The sequence below is a fragment of the Sabethes cyaneus genome, chromosome 3 (genome assembly GCF_943734655.1).
Source record: "Sabethes cyaneus chromosome 3, idSabCyanKW18_F2, whole genome shotgun sequence".
Taxonomy (NCBI): Eukaryota; Metazoa; Arthropoda; class Insecta; order Diptera; family Culicidae; genus Sabethes; species Sabethes cyaneus.
The window spans coordinates 100525943-100551246 of NC_071355.1; the positions used below are offsets into that span (position 1 = coordinate 100525943).

At 38.1% G+C, this 25304-nt stretch overlaps 1 protein-coding gene across 1 annotated transcript in view; it reads left to right on the forward strand.

Moving 5' to 3' along the window:
* The window catches only part of LOC128744410 (uncharacterized), a 38928-nt gene extending 14523 nt beyond the window's left edge, over positions 1–24405 (forward strand). Inside the window, exons 2-11 of the mRNA XM_053841406.1 lie at positions 11830–12202; positions 12298–12538; positions 18910–19145; positions 19755–19840; positions 19900–20339; positions 20405–20651; positions 20741–21832; positions 21896–22246; positions 22300–22613; positions 22674–24405. Coding sequence (XP_053697381.1) covers positions 11998–12202; positions 12298–12538; positions 18910–19145; positions 19755–19840; positions 19900–20339; positions 20405–20651; positions 20741–21832; positions 21896–22246; positions 22300–22613; positions 22674–23520 — 4059 coding nt within the window. The 5' untranslated portion in view covers positions 11830–11997 and the 3' untranslated portion in view covers positions 23521–24405. The remainder of the gene's footprint in view (positions 1–11829; positions 12203–12297; positions 12539–18909; positions 19146–19754; positions 19841–19899; positions 20340–20404; positions 20652–20740; positions 21833–21895; positions 22247–22299; positions 22614–22673) is intronic.
* The last annotated feature ends 899 nt before the right edge of the window (positions 24406–25304 follow it).

Genomic DNA, 25304 nt, shown 5'->3' on the forward strand with positions numbered 1-25304 from the left:
TTCCTGTCCTCTCAAAATACGCGCATCATTTTCACTGAAGACGACTTCCATTCCTCGTTCCGTAGCGCGCTTTACGGAAAATAAGTTGCTAAACAAACCAGGCACGTACAGAACATTGTAAACAGTGCAATTTAATTTCCTGTTTCCAACCGTCGACACCATCTTCATTTCACCAGCAAAATTACTTGTTAACGACACTCCAGACTTCGCGACGTTTATCAATATCGGCGTTTCCAATTTCCGAACGTTCCCTAAGTATTCTTTGTCACCTACCATGTGTTCCGATGCTCCGCTATACAAAATCCAGAGAAAATCGTCTTTCGGTTCCCCTTCCGAAGTGATAAAAGCTACATCATCGTTCGTTTCCGATAAATTGGCTCGTTGTTTCCTCTGCTTTCCTAGATTTTTCGTTGGCCTTTCCTGTCTGATGTCTGGACAGTTTGCCCGTTTGTGGCCTATTTTTCCGCAAGCGTGGCACTTGAACGTAAATTTTCTGCCCTTAGCAGCAAATGCTATTCCAGGTTCCAGCTTTTCGGTGCTGTGTTGTCGTTTCACGTCTTCATTCAGCAATCTCGTCCTTACAAATTCCATCGAACATTGCTCTACTGGTAACGTTTCCAAAACTGTTATCAACTGATTGTACGACTCAGGCATCGTTTGCAGCAGAAAGAATACTACTACGGCCTCAGCAAACTTCATCTCGGCGGATTCTAGTTCACGTACTACCTTTTCGAAAATAAGGATATGTTCCTCACAGCCCCGTTTTCCTGGTAAAAATCTTCCTCTTCCAACGACGTCTGGATGCAATGGAGCAAACCAACCTCTTCCAGGTATGCCTCCATCCGGAAACTCCAATTTGAAAAATTCCTTCCGTCAAACAGGTACACGCGTTGAGTACGGTCCTCTTCCATTTTCACGATTCTTGAATTCTTCGGTTCTTCCAACGAAAAAATTACTTGTGACTGCTAGTAAATTCGATGAGTGAAAATTTTTTAACACGACTCGCGATTACTATGGTTACCCGTTGCGTGGGAGCCCATAACCTGTATAGAAACACGAGTTGTTAACGCATTGACGGTTTATTAACAAAGAGTTAGACTCACACCAGAGCTAGTCGTATTTATAGTAAACGTATAAATCAAAGATTGCTAAGTTTATAAAACTAATGTTGGGTCTGTATTTCAACAGAAATCGTCGTGGAAATTCCGGATGGTTCCGTTTGATTTCAGAGACCAGTGCTAGGCAGGTGGTGGCGGTGACGGAATATTTGGCACCGGAGTGATAGAATAGCCTTGAAATAAGAAAAAGACTAATCAACTGCATTTGAGACGGTAAGAGCCCAATGGCTCACTGTCGTTGAAACTGGCGTTACCTATTAATGGGGCAGATTTGGGGAAGACTGTCGCCCCATTTTAATGCCAATTTCATTTTGGTGTAGGTGTATGGCCGTCGCCAAGTGGATCAATTCTTTCAGACTTGTATGGCTTGCTATTTACAGCAGGAACATGTATCGATGGAAAGCTCAGAAATGCATTTATGACTTTATGACTGCCGCCTACCTGACTTGGATCCAACGGTAGAGGCGAACCGGAAGGATCAGAAAAATCTTACTAACCTTTTTCCAAAATCGTAGTTGTCCTGTTTGAGTTGGCTATCTTTTTGGCTACCGAAGTCGTCCTTGAAACCAACTTTATTTTGCAATAGACTTCCATTGTTTAGAGACAAGATGTAATTATAAAACCAATCTAAAAATAATAATGAACTTTAAATCCGGCATTGGATTTCAAACTAATTGACACGTAATGTCAAATGATTTGTTATGCGTATTATAAATCATCTTAGTTTAAATCACACTCAGCATATTCCGTACACTGAACTGAACTGAACTGTCAACAGAATAAGCCCCTAGAGAATAGACCGACTTCTCGGTTAATTTAATCGACAACCTATGACAACAGACTAAATATTCCAATTCATTGGGTGACGGAAATAGTCAGCCTACGAAATCCAACGACGCAGGTTGATTAGTAGGTTGATCTCTTAGATACCCTATTTCGTCGGTAGATGCGTAAAACAGCTCCAGTCAAAGTTTTTTATTGGGAGTTAAAATCAGTTCAGAATGCGAACCATTTTAAATTTGACAGATTGATAGTTGTTTTACTCAATGAGAGCATATATAAGGTGAGGATGAAGATATGTTTCTATAACAGCGAATTTATTTATTCAGTCCAGGTTGGAATTGGATGAATTTTTGTGTTCATTTTCTCGTATTTGATAGATAAAATTGATCTCATTTCGTTTCGGGTTGAATAAACAAATTTGTTATATGTTAAACATCCATACATTGGTGAAAAAAAATTCCAGGAATAATCAGTGAAACACATCGAAGCTCTTTCCTCACCTGTGGCATATCTCATTGGCTGTCAGAACTTGGTTAACTTAAAACCACCCCATCGGCAGGCAACCTTGTATTCGCCGCCAACATCTCGTGTGTGCGAAAATGAGATAGCATGTCAGCACTGCGTTTCACTCAACTGCCAGCAGTCTGATTTGGCCCGCTGTCAAATTTTGAGCCCAGGACATGCTGTCACTGACGTTCACTGCAGCTCGATACAGAGATGTCGATGGGGTGCTTAAAACTAACCATGCACACACTTAAATAAAAGCACCGAGCTCGGCAAAATTTTGCCGAAATCTCAACAGCCGACCGTTTGGTAAATTTTTTATGTTGCCAAACGTTACTAAAGATCCGTAAATGTCGATATACACTATCGACATTTTTACCGAACGTTCGGCTGTTGAGACTTCGGCAAAATTTTGCCGAACTCGGCGCTATTTTTTAAGTGTGCAGGGTTATTTTCGAAAAACCATCGTACTGTCAAATTTTAACCAAAAAGTTAAAGATTTCGCGAAATGGTTCACAGCCTAAAATAATGTTTTATTCCTAAAAGAAGGATTATACATTTTTACTTAAAAAACTAAGTAGTCTTCGGCTTAGCTTCGCAAAATGTATTTTGAATATTCAAAACGCATATTTGTAAATTTATCTACGCTAACGTGAGCACACTTCCTGATTTGGGACATGTCCTGCTTTTGTGTGAGTTGTGATGGTTTGCAACAGAGTAAGAAATGTACATGCACACGATATGATGGAAACGAACTCATTCTTTCTGGAAAGGACTGTGTTGGGTTGAGGAACGGTTGAAGATCACCCGATTTCCTAGGGTTGATCCGACTGGCGTTATCGAGATGGGTTATCCGAATTCCTTTTATCCGGATTTATCCGTAAAGGCCCAAACACAATGCATACGGGTTTTACTTCGTTGCGGATATTTGACAGAAAACCCATGGAAAAACTGTCAAATTGCCACAACGTAGTAAAATCCGTATGCATTGTGTCTGGGCCTTAAGGCCACGGACAGCAATGAAGTAGGGATGGGAAAACTATCATTAATTACTGATAGCTATCAGTAAGCAATAATATCACTAAGTATCAGTAAGGTTTCGCAGTTATTGATGCTTATTGATACAGTTACGTCGTCCTGTTAGAAAAATCAGTTGGTTTAAAGTTAATGGTCGGTAGTTTGCTTACGATAGACGAAAGTGACACAATATGTCGTCGTTGTCGTCAGCAGCTTAGAGCCGGGGAGGCTCGTCCTGTTTCAAGCAGTCGCCTCTATTCAACTCGATCTTGGGCCATTCGTCGCAAATTTCCCAGTCGTCTCAAAAGTCATAAATCACTTTCGACTTGGTCAAGTCATCTTGCATGTTGAGTTTTCGTGTTTCCGGTGCCGGTGGGGTTGTTGAAAAGAACTGTTGTCGTTGCTCTGTCGTCCGGCCTTACGACGTGCCCGGCCCACCGTAGCCTACCGACTTTCATCAGATGTAGATGGGATTCTCTGGGATTTACAAGCAGTGAAAGTATGTCGTGATTCATATACTTCTACCCTTGATGAAAATCATGCCTCTCGTTTCGATACCCGTACCCGCTGGTCGGAACACCGCCTCAAGAGTGATGTTGAACAGCATACTGGACAAGCTGTCACCTTGTCTCAACCATCGCCGCGTCTCGAAGGGACTCGATTGTGTCCCCCAGACGTGCGAAACACATCACTCGTTCCAATATAGCTCTGATTAGTCGTGTCAGTTTATCCGGAAAACCGGTTTCGTGCATTATGTGCCTTAGCTGGTCTCGATGTATCGTATGTTGCTTTGAAATCAATAAAGATGTGATCCGAGCACACGATGTACCCTCAACATTTCTGCAAGATCTGTCGGATGGAAAAAATCTGGTTGGTAGTTGCGCGAGCCCCCATGAAGTCCACCTGGTAAATTACAATGTAAAATTACAATAAATAGTGCAGTTATATTACAATTTCCTATTTTTTTGCTGCAATGCCGTGATGTGTAAAATTATTGATATTTACTGATAGTTATCAGTAACGCACTGAAACTACTGATGGTTATCAGTAATGATTTTTAATGATAGTTCCCATCCCAACAATGAAGGGATCCTAATTGAGCAAAGCACACGCAATTCGACTGAGTTAATTAATGTAAACTTTATTTAACGATCTGATGGCACTTTATTAACGATTTAAACTAAGTGTATTTATTTAAATATCAATTAGGGTACGGGTGGGTATTTCCAGCCCATTAAGCGGTAGCCTGAAGAATATTCAGGAACTACGTTGAAACTATATTTATTCGAGACAAGATTTTTATACCAGTTGATAGAATAATATTTACTGAATATCAGCGTGTATTTAGGTCTTAATAAAACGCTACTGAATTTGAGTTATAGTCGCGAGAAATGATGAAGTCGCTGTGACTAAATTGAGCCTATTTTCTAAAGTGGTGTCTGTGTTTTTTAAATCCGACAGGCCGAAATAGCTAGCACAGCAATTAAATGCTATTCAAAACCAGATCAAAAGAGACCAGAAAAGAGAGACCGATAAATAACTTCTCGCTATTGCTTACATTCCGGGCTCATTGAAGATAATTAGTTTTGCAGTGACAACAGCTTGCTGCTGGCGCTAGTGTATCACTGAATCGGTCATATACACTAGCGCCAGTTGTCACTCAAATACCAGATATGTCAGCACATATATTGGTAGTAGTGTAAGTAACGCACCATACGCTGGAATTAAAAACAAAATGCTGCTAATGGCTAGTGAATGAAAATTGATTTATATTTTCATATTAGAGGGGAATTTTTGTGTTCTTCCGTGATAAAAAGAAGTAGAATTGTTCTGTGATAGCATATTCACAGCTGTTTAGTTTCTAGAATAAGTAAACGTGATCATAATTGTGTGTTTTCCAAACCATCATCGAGAGCGGATACGCGTAAGCGATTGCTGCTAGTAGGGATGGGAACTATCATTAAAAATCGTTACTGATAACTATCAGTACGTCCAGTACGTTACTGATAACTATCAGTAAATATCAGTAATTTTACTGGTTGACAGAAAAATTTACCGTGTAAAAGTTTTACTAATCGTTGTTTAATGTGCAGCATAGTTATATGCTGTGTCTTGATAGATCACTTTAATGATTTGATTTTCCTTATATGAGAGTTTTAATTACTACAAAAATACAGTCCATTGCTTTTATTTGATTGACCACCGAATTCCTGAGCGATCATTACCAATCACGGCATTGAAACAAAAAATAGGAATATGTAATTTTATAACTGCGTTATTCATTGCAAGTTTACTTTAAATTTACCAAGCAGACTGTCCACGCATCAGATCTTTATTGCTTTTAAAGCAGCATATGATATAGTTCATCGAAACCCGCTATGGCACATAATGCACGAGGCCGGTTTTCTGGATAAACCGACTCGACTGATCAGAGCTACATTCGAACGAGTGATGTGTTTCACGCGTTTCGAAGACACACTAGAGTCCCTTCGAGGCGCGGCGAGGATTGAGACAACGTGACAGCTTATCCAGTATCCTTCAACATCGCTCTTGATGGCGGTGATCTGACGAGCTGGCATCTAAGCTTTGCAGATGACTTAGATATTATAGCCAGAAATCTTGCGATGGCGAAGGCAATCTACTCCAGACTGAAAGCAGAGTCTAGTAGGATTTGGCTAAAAATAAATGCATCGAAGACAAAATTTGTGAAAGGAAGAGGCTCCACGAAAACAAACGCGAAACAAACCTCCCACAGATGGTAGCCGTTGACAGCGACGAATTAGAGAAGTGGTAGATGAATAATTCATCTTTTATTCGTGTTGTTTGGAATCGTTGGTGGTCGCGGACAACAACACTATTAAGGAGATCAAGCCGGAAATCGGGCCTACGTTTCCATTCGCTAAACGCTGCGATCAAGAAGCATACGCTGCCGTATAAAGCTGGCAATGTGCAAAACCCTTATTAGACCAGTAGTTTTTTATGGACTTGAAGCTGTATTTAAGCGGAAATTGGCGACGAGTAGCCTACGAGCGTGTTGAACGGAAACGATTACTTGAAACAGCACGAGCCACCACGACGGTTGCTGACGACAACGACGACATATTCACCCTTATTCTGCGAGGCGAGTGACGTAACTATTTTGGAGTCGCCGCGAATCAGGTGACAATTGTCACCTAGGTGACTTGCTTTATCACCTAGGTGACACGGTTTGTCACTTAGGTGACAGGGGTTTGTTACCTAGGTGACACGGTTGTCACCTAGGTGACTCGACTCGCCGTGGCGAGCAGCGGGGTGGTGTGGCTGTCAAACTGCATACATTGTCCATGTCCCACTCATTGGTTTTGGTACTTTTGGTTCTGGTGCCTACTTAAAGGTTTATTCATTTTAAAACTACTGAAGCTAATTAGAAAGCAGTTAAACACAGCCTTTTAGCTATAATTTAACTAATAATAATAGCTGTTATTTTCTGTATACTGGCTGGTTCAGAGTTGTCGCTGTCCATGGATGTTTAGTCCGCAAAATTTTGACAATTTCACACCCCTGGTGGCGAGTCACGGCAAGTGACAATTGTCGTATTGAGTCACGTGACTCGCAGAATAAGGGTGATTATGTCATCCTCGTCTATCTGACGCAAATTTCGACGAATAACTTTAATCTAATTGATTTTTCTAACGGGACGATGTTACTGTATCAGTAAACATCAATAACAGCGAAACCTTACTGATACTTAGTGATATCATTACTCACTGATAACTATCAGTAGTTAATGATAGTTTTCCCATTCCTAGCTGCGAGTTTTTTCAGCCTGGTTACGTGCCAGTGGAAAAACAGTGGTTTTGATGTTTGTTGAATAAAATTAAGCAAACTACTTACATTTTTATGAAAATAGTTATAACACATTGAAGCCTATGAGTGCTACATTCGTTTCAGTATTGTTATATAGCGGCAAAGTTTTTATTTGGTAAAGTGTAGCCAAAAAAGGTAATGTATGCCAAAATTAGTAGCGTGATGGGAATACCCTCCCGTACCCTAATTTTTACAAATTTCCGCGCCAAAGTGCAATGGTATCATTGGTCCGCTGCCGTGTGTTCTCGTGGTGTAATTGGAGACGACTGCCGATTGCTTATCTAGTGGACGATGATCTACCCGATTATTTGATATCTCTCTCTCTCTCTCTCTACTCAATCGATCAAAAGTGGTGAATATAGATATCACGGCGCGCGGGTGTATTTGATTGGTAGCGATCATACGAGGGTGTGACATCACTACATAACAGACTGAATGGAAATCATTAAAAATTGCATTGAAAAAAGAGATTTTTCTAACATGATTGATTTGTATATTATTGTTCCTATAGTGTAGGCATTTTGCACTCATAATGGCGATAATTAAACCATCAAATTGCCATTGCCAAACTGGAAATGCTTGGCATAGGTGGGGAGTTGCTGGTTTGTATTCGATCGTCACCTTTAGGTGAATATTGATGGCAGTCTCAGGACCGTTCACTGCTCATTCAAGAATTACACAAGGCAGCCATCTCGGCCCTTTCTATCCCTTATCTACTTTAACAACCGCATGGCTTAGACTGATTGTATATATTAATAGTTACACTCAGTGGTTGACTCGAATCAGTGCCATCACGATGAATCAAATGAATGGGGTTGGGAGTGACCGATCATTCTCACTGTGCAAAATTCAGTGACTCGATTTAAAGCAGGGGGCTCTATCGCTGTCATATTCCTTACATGTGTGCGTTACCGCCGTTACCGCAGATGGTGTTTGGTCCATGACGTTTGTGCTGTTCCGGGCCAACCGGCGTATGAAAGATTTCGAGCGAGGGGACTCACATCTCTATTCGATTCATTACAAATGCAGTTGACAGAAACTCAATCCCAAACATGCAGCGCGGTTGTCGTTTTGTGTTGTTTTGATCACGGTAATGCATTTATTTCCCTTTTAGCATAAATGAAACAAAATAAGTAAGCAAATGAAACAAATTAATTTGGAAGCTACATGTGCCGACAGGGGCATTAGATTGATAAGAAAAAAAGTGGCAAGAACGGCATTTGAAATCATGGTCACTTGCATGCCCGTTCAAATGTGAGTTTCACAATTCCTTACAGATAGATCCCCCCAGATTTAAAGGATCAATAACTGCGCCGGCCACGTCCTTGCAATCAGGTGGGATTGGGGAAGGAATAATAGTATAATCTTTGTTGTTTTAGGGAATGTCCCTGCAAAGATTACCGGAAAGAGTTACGTTTTGTTAGTAGGATAGGTTTCGTTGGATAAGGATTCACCTTGTGCCCTATTCTCACAGTCGAAACTTTTCTTTTACTTCTGCTGACCTTCATGGCAGGTCATATCAAATACATTTTTAATTGAACCAAAATTTGTAAAATAATCCCTCCTGTTAGGGTAAAATATGTCCATCCAAGTTCTACCCAACAATGGAATGAAATTATTATCACAGTTCAACACTAAAAGCTTCAAATTAGCTTGAATATCCCTAGATTTCACTGAAACATTCGCTTCTCCTTCTATTTTCAATTTGTCCCCCTTAACAACTAATTTTTTGTTGCTCTGTGACAGAGGTTTTGTAAAATTTGAAAAATATTGTCTCTTCCCCATCACTGATACCGACGAGCCACAATCTATTTCCATTTGAACTTTAGTATTTTCTATGTAGATTAGTATTAAGCATGGATTGTTAATGTTATTTATTGAAAAAATTTGCATGCACTCTAAATTCTCACCTGTATTCCTATCATCCTCGTTCTCATCGTCGCTATCAAGACCAATCCGCCGCCAGTCTCTCATAATATTCTCCTCTACATCTTCTTACGGACAGTAGGGTTGGCCAACAAACTTTATCGCATCACGCCTTTGGTTCTTAAGCTTGAAACATTTCCGCTTAATATGTCCTTTAATACCACAATAGTCGCAAATCAATTGGGAGTAGTCACGTGTTCTATTTTCTACTGGATACCACTCTGCAGGTTTATACCTTCTCTCCATATGATTAGAAGGTAGGGATTTATATCGTAATCTGCTCCTCACATTTCTACTATCGGTACCCTCGCCTGGGTTGCCAGAATTAGGCATAATTGGTTGCCTATTTCTGCCTTGGTCTTGGCTGGATGAGCTGCTACCCTTCCTGGTTCCATTTGCCCCATTTTTGTACCAAAGCTCCTCGCGTTGTTGTCGGTCATTTACCAGGTAGACAAAAATCTTTCCGTAGCCACTAACGTAGTCATGTTTTCATTGATTAGTTTTTTTTTCTTAGATCGTTGTCCCTAACCTCCGCGATTATTATATCAATTATTGCTGAATATTTAAAGTTTCCAAAAGGGCAAAACTGCGCTTGGAGTTTTAACGCTAAAACATAGTCTTCAACTGTTTCATTTGGTAATTGCACTCTATTATTGAATTTTAAATGCGATTGAATTTGAATGCGATTCGACCTTATCGATTCGGGCTTTTAGTTTAGTTATCATCTCATCATAGCTTATCGACTCTAAGGAGTCGCTAGGATACAATTTTTTCTATGATGAATTAGGATCTCTCCCCACTTTAGAAGGAGGGGCCTCCTATACAAATGAAATACAAATTTCCTCATAACTCGAGAATTAATCAAGCAAATGGAACCAAATTTGGCATGTGGGGGTTTTTGGAGGCAAGATTTTTTTTATGATGTATTAGGATCCCTCCTCTCTTTAGGATTCTAAACCACATTGGCCTGAGGAAATGACTACTTTCCGATCTAACCAAACCACATTATACGGACTATAAAATTTATTGTTTTAACCTACTGATTAGCAACCATCGCATATATTTTTGATCACATTGAAACAACTTAAATGTGTTTCAGATGTCCTGGATAAACAATGAATTATCACAAATAAATAAATATTGTTTTTAAAATATGTGAAAAGCGAAATTACACTCTTAGGTGAATTGAATAATTTTTTTTATGAAAACCAAATGTGCAAATTTCAATAGAAATTATGTAAAGTGACGATTTTTTTGGATGAATGCAGGACATATTGAATGGCTTATTTGCTGAATCGGTTCGGTAGTAAAGATCAGATGGGATCATTTAGAAATTGGGCACTTCATTTTGGCGAAAGCGGTACTCAGTGGCCGTGGATGCTAGCTGTTAGTAGCGTTGTGTTATTTGTAAACAGTTCTGCTCTGGTCGGTATATTTTTTTCGCAGTTTAAAAGTAATGTGGTTTCGAGATATTTATCACGCAGGAGGAGAAATGAAAGTAATTGTGTACCGTTACCTGCAGAATCCATCAGCGTCGACTCGGGATCTGGCGGGACTGACTGATTTTCCCAAAAGAGCTGTGGTGTGAGTAATTGAGGGGTGCAAGGAAATTTTCAAAGCTGTCCACATGGCGCAGGCCATACGTTGGAGTTGAACTCTTGATTGTCAACTGCGGTTGACGGTCATTCGGAAAGTCAAGGCTGATATCAGCATCACGGATTGTGCTTTGACCAAAACACTGAATACTGACCGCTGCACTGTACGGCGAATTCGACTTGGCTACAAGTGTTACCAATAAATAAAGGCTAGAATCCGGTCTCGTGGGCTGTACGGCCGGGTGGTGACGAAACGCGATGCATGATTCGATGATGAATAAGCTTCAGAGAAGGCCGATTTCAGCCAATCCCAGAGGTGCTCTGACTCTCGGTAGGCTTTGTAACAGATTCGAGATTGATTTGGGGATGGATTCGTGATAAAAGATCATGACTTGGCAAGGGATCTGTTTCATTAGCATCCGTGTGAAAACCAGTGTTTTATGACGGATAAGAATTCGGAGATTGACAGGGATAGGTGCCTCACCAGGCGAATTTTGCCCTTCATTAAGGCCCATGGCTTGCCGCAGTTTCCGCATGCATGCTGCAATGGACAATGGACTTTAGTTCATCTCAAAAGAGCTAAGTGCACCAAATTGTCCCCAGGTTCATCCAGTATTGAAATACTGAGGATACTGAAGCGAAAGCTGAAAATGAAGAAAACAGTCACCAGCGACGTTCGAAGACGATGAGGAGTTCGAGGTGCCGGTTGGCCGGGGCCGTGACTGGGAGGGTGAGCACCGGCTGACGAGCGGTGTCAGCAGTAGGTTTTTTCATGCAATGTAACATAATTTAGCTGTTTCGATTAAAAAATTAATCAATGCAGGACACTTGCCAGTACGCTTTGTAATCCGGGACAAGCTATCCAAATCCGGGACAGTCCCGCATAATCCGGGACATCTGGTCAGACTAAATTAATGACTTATACCACAAATAGTACTGCAACGTCACACTTCAGCGAAATGAGGATTACTAATTTTTTATATATTTTGATTAACTTGCATTGAGTTGATATTTTCACTTTGATTTAATTTCTTCAACAGAATCTGGTAATCATGGAATCAACCATAAAGCATACTGACAGCCCTTATGGCGGTTATATGCTTTTGAATTAAATAAACGAAAGTTTAGATTGTTCAATCGGGCTTCACTATAACTATGAAACAAGAGCACTTGCCACGATAAAAATATAAAAAACTGGACGTGAAACAATGGAGACTGTTAATACAGCTACCCTTCCGATGGGTACTAATGCACCTGCCCTTGTACGTCCAAACACATTGCTGCCGCCCGAGAAAGAGCCAGTTCACTTTGAAATCAATCTGATTGGGGCCCCTCCTGAAGTAGAACAACTGATCGAGCATATCAAGGCCGTAGCAGAGCAGTTTCTTTATCACTGGAAAACGTTTCCTATTAGTAAGTAGTCACAAATATTATATAAATAGAGGCAAACATACTCAAATTGTTACAGTCTTTGTAAGTTGATTGATAAATTTATTGTTATGTTTCAGATTTACCAGCACCTCTTTCTGTAAGCCCTGGTGGTGGCGTTGGTAATGGTGGAGGCGGTGCGATTGTTAACAGTAATACCAACATTACTACGACTGGCGTCAACAGGAAAACACGCCCGATTAATCTACGTGATCTATTCATCGCTCCACCATTCGATGAGCTTGATGCAGTTGCAGCGGATGGGACGGGCGAACCCCGCCTGCTCAACACGGCTCAACTGCGATCTCTCCGCGAAAGGGGGTGTGTAGTATACATTTTTTTACGTTGTCTTTTGAGCTCAATTATAACAATCCGTAGAAACGTTCACATTATCAATCACTCTTGCACTTTTACCATCTACATCATGTATATATCATTTCAGACACCATATAATTTTATTTCGGGTTTCTGAAAGATAGTCTACTGCGCTATAATTTTTCCTTGTATGTTAAAAACTTATGAATCCCGAGTCAATGATTTCAATTTTATACGAAGGTGTATAAGGTATACACAAAATATAATGAGTATTTTAATTCTGTAAATATTTCCGTAAAAGCTTACAAAAGGACAAATTTGGCAAACCGAAGAAATTAAATTTGGAACAATTGGACTCGATACAGCTGACAGGGTAATGATCCAGATCTGTGCTGTTTTGCCCTTATTGTTAGGAATTTATTTTTTAATTTGACTGTATAAATGAATACTTTACCCCACACGGTATTCTTGGAAACATTTTTTATTGGATGCCTATTTACATTTCTTTAAATTTTAAAATAAAAAAAAATCACTACAGTGCTATTCAATTTTTTACGTTATTTGCCATTAATTATTAACATGTTTGTCAATGTTTTTTTGTTCTATCAGTTTATTATTAGTACGTGAATGGTGTCTGCTAGTAGGGTCAATTAAGAGTAAAGAGTTTACACAAATAAAAACGACGTCATTCTTTTTTATTCTGGTATTTCATGGTTACACCATGACTAAAATATATGTTCATTTATGTTGTGGGTTTATGAGTATATAAAATTATCAATCGCTTAGAAAGTTTTTTATGCTTTCTACCGCGTGAGGTCCTTTGACCACTTTCGAAGTTTCTGTCAAAGTTAATCAAGAATAGCAATTACGCTGCTTTTAGACCTTATGACTTTTATACACAATAGACTCATAGTCATATAATTTTGTCACACCAAAATATACTTTTAAAATAGGCTTCCGCTAGTTGGAACTCTGTACTTTAACATTATGCGTGGACAAACGCCAATATTGATTTTTCTATTGTATTACATTTTACCTTAGATACCTAAATAAAAAATATTATTATGAGAAAATGACGAAAAAAAATGTTATAAACGAAAAGATACAAAATTATTAGATATATATGATTCCATTTCCATTTTACTACTGAACTCGTTTATTTAGAACGAAATCGATAACGCGGATTTACATGAGAACGACCACTAATTGGATGGTGATAGAACTGAAGAAGCAGTTGTCGATTACAATATAAAACAAAAAGAAAAAAATGCGCGTGAGAAAATATTTTGACATCTATACCATATCCACTTACCAAATATCCAATACATTTATTTACTTACATATTTATTTATATTTTTCCCTATGTTTCGCAATTATTTATACTTTGCCGATATACAACTTTAACATGTTATAACTATTTTCTCAAAAATGTTAGTAATCTACTATTTTTTTATACCCTGAATATACCCTCCCATGCCCTATTTGATTTTTTTTCACAATATATGCCTCTCTTGTTTACTTAATTTCCGACATTTTTTGCAACCTGGCTCATTCACCACAGGGGGTCGTTTGACCCCTAACAGGATATTTGCAGAATTATCAAAAATATGTGTGAGTTGCGTGAAACTTGTTTTGGTAATTGCATCATGTTTGTTGACAATTTGAAAGAGCTGAACCAGCCACAGGCTGCAAATTTCTGAAATAAAGAATCAAAATCAAATGTATTTAGGTATCAGCATTTGTGACTCGACCAGCTGACAGTTGTGTGGAAGATTTATGCCTTGCCCATTTTTTATTTCATTTACTTGATGGGGATGAAAGGAAAACAGAGGCAATAGGACTTTTTTATCAATTATTGTGAATATAATTAACCTTACACTCAATGATGCCGATATGCCAGATATTCTCATATTTATGAGGGATGTCACCAATGTCTTTTGCGAGGCATGTGAGTAGACTTCAATAGATGCAATTTGATTATTTAATGAATTTTATACTAATACTGTTACCTAAGGGTAAAAAAAAGATTGGGAAAACCCACAAGCAAAAATACTTGTGCGCTTTCTTACGCCGAATTTAGAAATCGCCTCCACATAACTCGGCTGCCATTCTCCAATTGTATCAAATACTCGCTACTCCTGCACTCTCGTCGTTCATCTGGCATTCTCATTATGTAGCCAGTAGCCACCCCATTGTAACCTATCGTGTTTTCCTCGCTGTTCTACATCCACATTTTTATACACCTGGTTCATATGCCTGCGCCAGATACCAGTTTATATATCACTATTCAAATATTAATAGCAAGATCTTACACTCGAGTACCCCAAGAGCTCTCCAGTCGCGCTCCTTCAGCGCTCACGTAGAAATGTCGTCTTGTAGATAACCAGTTTTATGCGTATCTAGTGCACCAAGGCAAATAAATCCGTCGATCACTTCGAAAATATTTCCATCTATCATTAGGGTGATTTAAGTATTTTGGACAAGCGTTACACATGCGCTATTTTGGATATTTCCATTTGATTTTACCGTAAATGTCCAAAATGGCGTGCAAAATATTTAACTCACCCTTCAACAGTACTAACATCCGCGAGGCTACTATGCTTCCTGCCAGCTACCTCGAACAGCATCTTCCAATGCTATGTAGAATAGTAGATTCGATAGCCTGTCACTTTGCTAACCTCACGAGACAGGAGCAAATGGAAACGAGCAGACCATCTAACCTCAAAAACAAGTCCGATATCTCAATTGGTATCTTGGTTAAGAGTGGCACGTATTAAACCAATTGATTTGGTTGAAAATTTATGTTCAGTCATAGTCCTCCATAACTAATTTCGATTTGCTGTATCGCATGTTACCTTGAAGTCTATAAACAGAAGGAGGTTATCGAAGATCTGTTACAAGCAGAGCTTGGGGAATGCGTCAAATAAATACCGAATACACCGAGACCAAGCATCGGCGAGCGAGATGTACATGAGAAAAAAGAAAAACAAATGGTTCAATACGCGGAATTTACGAGGCCCCTATGGCATTTGAATTTTTAAAGCTTTTATTGCGGTATTAATCATTACCTCTCGTTTTATCATAGTATTACGCAATACCAAGAGGATACGAGCCAAAACACACTTATAAAACCGTATCTTTAATTTCAGTCAATCAGATTTTCTTCAAATATCTTTGTCTTTTTTGACAGCTTTAGAAATAAATTCCAAAATTTCAGTTGCTATCCATTAATTAGTCACATGCATTCACTTTCGGTAGCATCGCTGAATAAACGAGTATCGTACTCACCGCAAAACAACACGGTCTACTGTTTCTAAAGCAACTAACGCTACTTTAAACTATTATTTGTTCATAGTGATACTATTTTGGACACTTTCGGGCATCCCCGGACATCCTATACTTGCTAAATCGGCCACATTAAATGTTCAGCATTTTATTTTTGAACGAATTCCGATCTTCACAATGAGGCTATATTCGTGATAAAATTAAAAGCCGATATGGATGCATTATTGGCGAAGCAGTGTAGTGTATGTTCATGAGGGATGTTCATCGATATAAATATCGATAATAATTATTTCGCGAATTCTCCAGCCACTGATCACTAGATAAGCGTTTTAGCAAAATACCAAATAATGGAGGAAAGCAAAAGCATTCCGTATGATTCTAGGTACTGCATTTTTTATTATCATTATGGTATTCATTTGACACGGCTAACGGTAGAATGGGTTTTACATAGCCATACGCAAAAGTAAATTTATTACTTACACTAGGGGTATTCACGTAGCGCTTGCTATTGAAATTGCTGACAGCTACCGTACGCACACTATGCCGCGTATACGTACACACGATTTGTTGCTGCTGGTGTTGATTTTTCCATGACGTTTATCAAACTGGGGAAAAACAAACCACCAACACAACTGCAGATTAGCAAGCTCTATGTTGCGTAAACGGTGTATTCCGTGTATATACTACCGCTATTCGCATAACAGTCCCAGTTTCTATATAGATGGAACTGATATGTGAATAGCGGCAGTATAAATACGCAATACGTCATATATGCAACATAGCATGCGCTACGTGAATACCTACTATAAATAATGGAACTTAATTATATTTCTTTCTTTACCTTAAGCGCAAATGAATTATAAGGTGTGAGACATATTTATTTATTTATTTATTTATTTATTTCGTCAACCGATGTAGACTAGTATAATGCATATACAGTTTCTTATATAGAAGTCTTATAATTAGATGGTGATTAAATTTACCAAAGAAAAAAAAAAAGAAAAGAAGAATAAAATAAAAATAAAAATCGATTTCTGTCTGTCTGCCCGCATGTTTCTTATAGAATCGAAAACTACTGAACCGATCGGCGTGAAAATTCGCATGTAGGGGTTTTTGGGGCTAGGGAAGGTTCTTATGATGGTTATCACTTTCTCCATTTTCTGCAAGTCTTCTTCATTGCACTCATTTTTCTTGACCAGCTAAGCAAATGTAACAGTCTTTAAGATTCACGGACAGCCAATGGAAATATATTAAACAGCGCTTGTTCTTTTACATCTGCTCTCACATTTTTATTAACTTAGCATATGCCTACCTAAGTTGCCCTATCACCTCACGCTTCATGTTCACTTGGTTAGGAATTTGTTCTTCCGTTTACGTTCAAATGCGCTATGTGCGCTTCGCTCCGCTCGCTCACTTGTATCGATTCACACGACTGTGGTTGCTTCAGCAATCCCTATGCCTACTCACTCGGATTCGACCCGTCCTGCTGGGACGAAATCTGCAGGAAGTCACTTCGGCACTTGGTGCCTACTCGCACGGATTCGATCCGTCCTTCAGCGACGATTACTAAACAAACGCCACTTCAGCACTCGGATTCGATCCGTCCTGCTAGGACGAGGTCTATACGGAACTCACTTCGGCCCTCCGTGCCTACTCCTGCGGATACGATCCTTCCTGCTGGGACGCTTAACGAGGTTAGGAATTTGATAACTGCACTGCGACTTCAGGTCTTTAAAATAAGTAGCATTAATATCTTAAATGCCATCAAGCGATAAGTGCATACCTCAGCCGAGGGTGGTATTGGCTGCTAAGGATGTATGTCGTCGCCTCATCAGCACGTGGCTCTTCCCGTGGAAAGTCTAGTGAATTATACCAGGTTATGTGCGTGCTGTGCGGGTAATTTTGTATTAGACGCGATTCACTTATGTTTTTGACATTTAATCACGTGCTTGCCTTGCTAGCCTTTTGTCTTGGTGCTCGTTCAGCCAGATATCGTCACCAACGTTTCGTGTTCGGCTTTATCGCAGTTTTTCAATGATAGCCGTAGGCCATAACAAGATTATATCTGTTTTATAACACATCTTGATATTTTTAACATATGTTACAAATCGAAAATAAACTAATTAGGAAGCAAATTCAAGTTTGTAACAGATTCAGATACAAGTAGCACATTGAGTTATGAATGAGCTATATAGATTCCTCCACTAAGAATGACACATTTCGCTTTAATAACAAAATATGTTACTTGCAAATTACTTTTATAGCAAAATATGTTATTTGCAAAACTTATTTTAATTCCCATCATCATTTTGAAAGTATATTAAATTCGTCACTTCACAGTTACTAATACTCGCTAATATATCTTTATTAGCTGTGTTATTTTTGGAATATCTTGAAATATTGACAATTAACTTTTAACACAATTAAGATAAAATCATTACATGGTTTGTTATGAATCAGGTGGTAATTAGAGGCAGTTTAGTTCTAATTTTTGATATTTTAACCACTTACGGAGGCTAATTTATACCAACGGTTGTTATGATATGATCAAATATATCGAATTAATAACAACTGTTGTTAGAAAATTTGATAATAAAATAACAAGATCTATTATAATTTTGTTAGATCCTCCTGATCATTCTCTGCACAGTTGTGTCCTTTCTATTTCATCAATTTACATTAAAAGTCTACCATGCCGAGATTCTAAGTCCAACTACTAATTACAAATATGACGAATCTTACGGGTTTTGTTACTAGGTATTTGTTGTTATCCATCGTTAATTACTAGTTAACTAGTATTTGTCGTAGAACTTTCTGTGATGTGAAAAGGTTGTGCAATTGAAATGTCGATTTTTGTTGAAAATCGTGCATAATCTAATGATAATGAACTATAATCTTTGGGACTCGTGTATTTCACTATATTTTATCGCACAATGAGGGATTAGACCCATTTCAAACTAATAGACACCAGTAGCGAATGATAGCTATTATATGTGTGCATATTCAACGTAGCAATGTATTCGGTTGTAGTTCGTTGCATACATTTGAGCGAAAACTCCTTATGTACATATAATACAATATTTTCCTTGCAGTGAGTTCGAGGTACCAAGTTTAAACTTTCCTGGTCAAATGCATCGTTGGAGATTATCCCAGTTTCTTCAGAAAGGTTCTGAACGAACACGAGACTCACTGCTGGGAGACTTAGCCATGTCGGCTCGATTTTTGGTAATCACAGCCAAGGGACGTCTGCTTGGTTCTTTTTTCTCCGTTGCTCATGCCACCCGTGCATTACTACAAGGTTTAACAAAGTTGATTGATATGGTTGTAGGTAAGGAATAATTTGATTTGGAATTTATGCGTCTTAGAATAATATTATTTTTAGTCTTAGAGCTGTCTCATGAAACTCTTCTGAAATTTCAAGCTTATTTGATAAATATTTAGAAGTTGTGCATTAGAATCTCCAATGACTCTTGGAGAAGACTCAAATTCGAACAAATTTATTGAAAAACGTTAATTAAACGATAACAAAAGGTTTTTAGGTTTCAAAGTAATTATTGTATCTGTAAGCAGCAAAACATAAAATGCTAATATGTGAACTTTTTTCGCTGCTACCCCGAAGATGATTAGGAATAAGAATAACATATTAGAACAAGATGTAACATAAATCTTAATATTGCTTATTGCGAATTGCGTTGCCTTTCGGAATTTTTCTTTAAATTGTATTATGATATATACTCAGCTCAAGTTAGTTTGTTCGAATTCTCTTCCAAGAAACCCAGAATTAGTGGCGATGCCTAGTTGCAATAAAGCAAGGGTGTTTTCTGTGAAAATTTTATTTGCCGATACGAAAGAAAGTTTGGTTAAACAAAAGAGTGCTTTGTCAGCTTTTTGACGACCTATGTAAAATGTGCCACTCTTTAATTGATTTAAATTGCAGGTGTCCCATCATTATTGGCTCAAAATCTGGATAATAAGATAAGAGAAGAGCGATGTCGGTTTTTGGTTGCTGAATTAGTTTGCAGGGTAAGAAAATAAATTTAAATGTAAGAAGTAAGGTTTTAGCAATGTATACTTATGTACAGACTGAATACGAAGACTGTTTGGATGCTCTTTGTGGCTATGTAAGACACCAGCTTCGTCGAGCTACGATGGAAAAATTTGACGTTAACTGTCAACAGGCTCAACCAATACCTTACTTGTACGCTACTCCGAAAGGTCAAGATATCGATATGCGTTTATTTTCAAAAGATATTATGCGAAAAGCACTGCCTATTCTTGTCGGTATACTTGAGAAGGAAACTCGTGGTTGGTTCTTACACTTTCGCGAACGATTGATTGCCGAACTACGTGAACGTAAAATGACCGATTCTGAAATAGAAGAGGAAGTAAATGACGCCGTGATGAAAGAATATCTTCAGCGAGTATATACATCGATTTTGTCGAATAACGATTTGGCACTACTCGGTGAAAATATTCCACAGTTGCTAGTACAGCAAGCACAATCTGTGGTTATAATGCACAAGTATGTAATATAAAATGATCGGGAAGGGTACGAATTTGCATAATCTATTGATTATTAATTTTTAGAGCTGTTGATAAAATCCAAAAAGAGTTGAGAAAATCACGGGAAGAGCAACAAAAATTATTACAGGAAGACCACCCTGTTTTATCACGGATATTGCCTTGGTTGCGTTCTAAACTTGAAGCTGCTGAGCAGAACAAGGTATCAAAGATTACTTGGGGAGCGCATGAAGAAGCGTTAAAAATTGCCCAAAAGCACAACTTATACCAGACCGTGTATTTTCTAAATAGGGATTTGGCTTTTATGAAAGAAGTAAGTTTTGCAGAACATTCAATTATGTCCGTTATTGGGACTGCTTTTAATTAAAACTTCGTGATTTTTATGTTTTTTTTTGTTTGCAGAGGGAGCCAATTCTTCTGAAAGAGTTAAAAAATGCTAAAACTCCAACCAGAAACTTTCAATGGGCCTGCCGAATATGGTCACCAAAGTCGTGGATCATTCGTCGTAGCTTCCAAGGTCACTCGGAAGTGATACCAACAGTTATAACACAGCAAGCCACTTCAATAGTTACCCCACGCTCAGACCCTAGTCAGCCAGTATTTCTCGTTGAGAAAGAACTGGTCCGCTCAACCAGTACAAGATGGCCCATGTGGCGTTTATTGAATCTCTTTCAACGTACGTGGACTTGGACCTGGAATATAATGTTCTTGCTAGGTGTAATTGTACCATGGTGTAGTCCAATGGGTCTTCGCGCTCTCTTTTGTGTTAGGCCATTTATGGCTGATTTAGAATTATCTCAGGTAAACGGAACTCTCTTCCCACGAAAAACTAGCATCACGCAAACTATGTGTTCTCGACTGATAGAGTTGTGGCGGCATATTTCAAAAGCGAGAACACATTTTGAAACGGAACCGGACACAGGATTTGTTGGAAAAGGCATGACGAGACATCTGAATCGGCTGTATAACTATTTCGTGAAAGGTTTTCTAGGATCTCTCTTAATACTCACCGTGTTTCCATTAATGTGTTTAAGTGTTAGCATTAGCAGTATAGCTTTCGCTATCACAGCACTTTTATGGATGCCTTTCATTACTGTCATATTGCACCTATATATGATGTTAGTTTATGATTTGGATTGCCCGGATGAAAGTCGTCGGAATCGTTATTGTATTTTTTTGGAAGCTGTGGTATGGAACATTCTTGTGCAGGGGTTACTTCAACCAATAATGGCTGTGCTAGTAGCTTCAACAATTTGTCCGGCAGTGTCCGTTTTAATTTTATTCGTTGGTGTTGCTAGATATTGGCTGCGACTTTTTTGGGATGCAATCACTTTTCATTTGTTTATTAAAAAATGTGGCAGAGTTCCTGCGAGCGATAGTTTTGCTGTAAAGCGGATTGCGGGACCTGGTTTGGCTCTGGACTATTACTTCTCTATAAAACCGGAACAAGCTTTGGCTGCGTTCGAAGCAAAAATGGAACTTGATGAATTACAGGTTTGGTGTTAAAAAATACATCAGTAACTTTACCAGTCTAATGGATTAAATATTTTCTTTCAGGCTTATCAGCATGCAATGGAAACAATTATCTGCCAACCACAAAAAGATTTTAGCCAGTTTGTAGAGGCTTGTTTTGGGCCCTTTTCTGCACAGCTTTCGAAAACAGTAGGCCCTTATAGACAACTAGAACGTGAAGGTCAAGATTTAATGAGCTCTCTACATGAAAAATTAGAAAAACGTCGAAGAGATTTACAAACTGGTCTGACTTCTGCTGTAAAATCTAGAATCAAACTAAGCACAATGGAGCTAAAAATTGTTATTCAGCAGTCGGCGTATATGTTGGAAAAGTTTTACCCTTCACATGTTATAGCAAGGATATCAATAAGCGAGGACGAGTTCTGGGATGCCAAAGTAACAGCTGCGACTACTGGTTTTATCACGTCATTTTAAAATTATATTTGTAGGGTCTTTCTGTTGGAGATTGGGCAGGTTTAGCTGGATTGTTATATGCTGATATTTTCAGTCTAGATTTTTTGACACCTCTGGCAGAAAGTGATACGCAATTCAAACTGGAGCCACACTCACAATTGGACCTATCCCGTTATACAGAAATGGTACAAAATACGAGCGACATAATGGGTATCAATGGACCGGACTTATTAGGTAATGTTTATGCACCTCGAGGAAATATTCAGGTTCATTCGCCATATCTGGAGGTTTCCGCTTTCAATCCTCGATCAAGAGTAATGATAAATTCTCGAAGGGCAGAAAAAAGAAAGTAAGCTCTTAAAACGCTTGTTTTGTTGAACTTATGTCCAATTTTTAATATGTTATTTAGTGATACATGTTCCGGTTTGACAACCCCCCGGGTTCGAGCACGTCGATCACCCATTCCCACACCAAAAGCAGTCAACAGTTGGAAACCTTGGAAGCGGAAAGAGCAGAAAAAATATGCAGCTGAAAAATTGTTAATTCCGCTCCCCATCCCACATCCTGTTCACATAGCCATATCAATTTACAATCGTGATTCTGAGCATCCAATTCCAACCGAATCAGATATTTGTTGGGATATTTTGAGATCGATTGAAGAATGCCAAGGAGATTTAGAGGCGATTCTCCGTTTCCGTGCATCTGGAGGTGAAGGTAATCGATCAATAGGGATCAGTGTGGATGGTTTGGCTGCAATAGATTCTAGCATGGATTCGTTAGATTCACAAAATTCGTCGAACTCCGGGACCAAGGACAGCATGGACATGATAGCCGGGGCCAGTGAAACATTGCCCTGTACAAATAGAGAAGTAACAATAATAATGCCATCTACCGTCATGGGAGCCAATGAAATAAATGGTATGAACTCAGGGTCGGAACAAGTAAATACTGATCGTGAAGATGGCGAAGAAACGCCGAATGTAGTTCCTTCCCATTTTCATTGGACTTTGAGTAACTGGGGCGGAGGTAGTTCAAGGGCTCAAATGGCAGCTGCAGCACGTCGAAGAAACACAAGTTTTACATACAACAGTGCTGCAGCTACCGTGAAAGATGATTTGAACACCGCCAGTTCCATTTCTCATAACGACGCACATCTCGAACAAATTCGTGTTGACTTAGCAAGCCCTGAAGATATATCGCTAGACACGGACAGCTCTCGAGCTGTATTCAGTGCCGCCTATGGAACTACTGTTTGAAGCAATGTTTGCCTACTAGAAATTTAAGTTACATGGTACATTTGTGATCACAAGCAAAAACAGATTTATTTTTCTTGAATCAGGATATAATTTTCTAACCTTATGTGCATTAGAAATGCATATATTTTAACTGCTTCGTTAAAGTTTTATTTTGTTTTAAACATAGTTTTACTTTATTTTCCACTCGTAAAGTTAATGTTTTTTAACTCAATAGTCATTTTTTGTTATTATAATTCAATTCCGTTTTTCGGTTTCTCTAGTCTAAGACCTTTTATCTCTGCCAAAAACTTCATGGGTTTTATTGATGTATTGTTTACTAGGTGAGTCATTCGGCAATTAACACCTTATTAATTTAGGGATATTTTGAATATAATTTTACTTTTATCGTTGTTTTCGTAGAGAAATTCCAGGTGAAATGAATAAACAGTTCAATTTGATCTGCCCCGGTTTTTTGAATGAAAGGGACAATGTAGAAAATACGCTCGGAGACTTAAGACAAACTTTTCAAAGAAGCTCATGTGTTTTCACATGATGTATTTTTTTAAAAATCAACTTGAGAATTGTTGTCTGCAGCAAAATGGGTGCTAAGAGAAAGTTGTATAGAATCGATTGAACTTCCTAGAAAAAAAGATACGAAAAAATTAATTTTTTTTCCAGAAACCGAAAATTTTAGATTTTATAATCTAAATTTTTGTTTTTTCCGAAGTACGATTTGTTCTGAAACCAATCAAATTTATATGACCAATAATGGAAAATTGTTTAAAATTAAATAAAAACCCTTTGACAGTTTATACAGAAAAAACCTTTAAGGTGTTTTTAAAGGTTGGTATTTTTGTATGATTTTCAGCCCATTTTGAATCAAAATGCGTTAATAATTTCTATGTCTGACCCTTTTGGTGATATTTCAAAATTTAGTTTGAATGGAAAAAAATAATCTTTTTAATGTAAATACTTATTTTAGTGAAATATAACAATTCATTTGAATTTTTTTTTTCAAACGATTTTGCTGCAAGCAACAGTTTTGGATCTAGAAAAATTCATTAATGGAAACACTGAGCCCTTTTGAAAACATAATCTTGAGTTCTACTGATCAATTGACCTGTGTTTCTATTTGAAAACATGTTGAAAGTTTCATCCAAATCTCAGAAAAGCATACAAGATTTTTTTATTTTTTCGGCAAATTTCACCTGGAAATGCTACATAGAGCTAACGTCTTATATTTACATCCTATACAACAAAGCTGAGCGAGTTTATAACTCTACACTTTTAAGAGTAATGCATATTTAATTAAAAGGCATTTACTATTTATGATAAACCAAAAGTACAGATCAGTTTAAAAAAAATTAGGTTTAATAAATTTCAAACATATAAATATGTATGAACTCTCTATGATTCCAGTGAGGTGATAAAAAATACAATCTACCAGGTAAAATCAACCGTAATAAGCATGCAAAAACAGAAGAACGAACTTAAACGGCGGGTATCAATTGCTTTTTAGCGTTCCTATTGTTTTATTTTTCCAGTGCTATATAACGTTTTTACGTCGTTTTGTAAAAAAAGATAGGCACCTACAATAGTTGGGTATGACATCGATTTTTGGAATGCTCCTTAAAAGTTATAAGAGCTCATAGAGAGTTAAAGTGGCAATTTTTCATATGCAAAAAAAAATTATTGATGCTGACTGATACTTTAATTTGAAGTTGTCTTTCAAAATCTATTGATTAATAGCGAATTCATAAATTAACCTGGCTCAGGTGGATTAGTACTCAGTTTTAATAGAACTG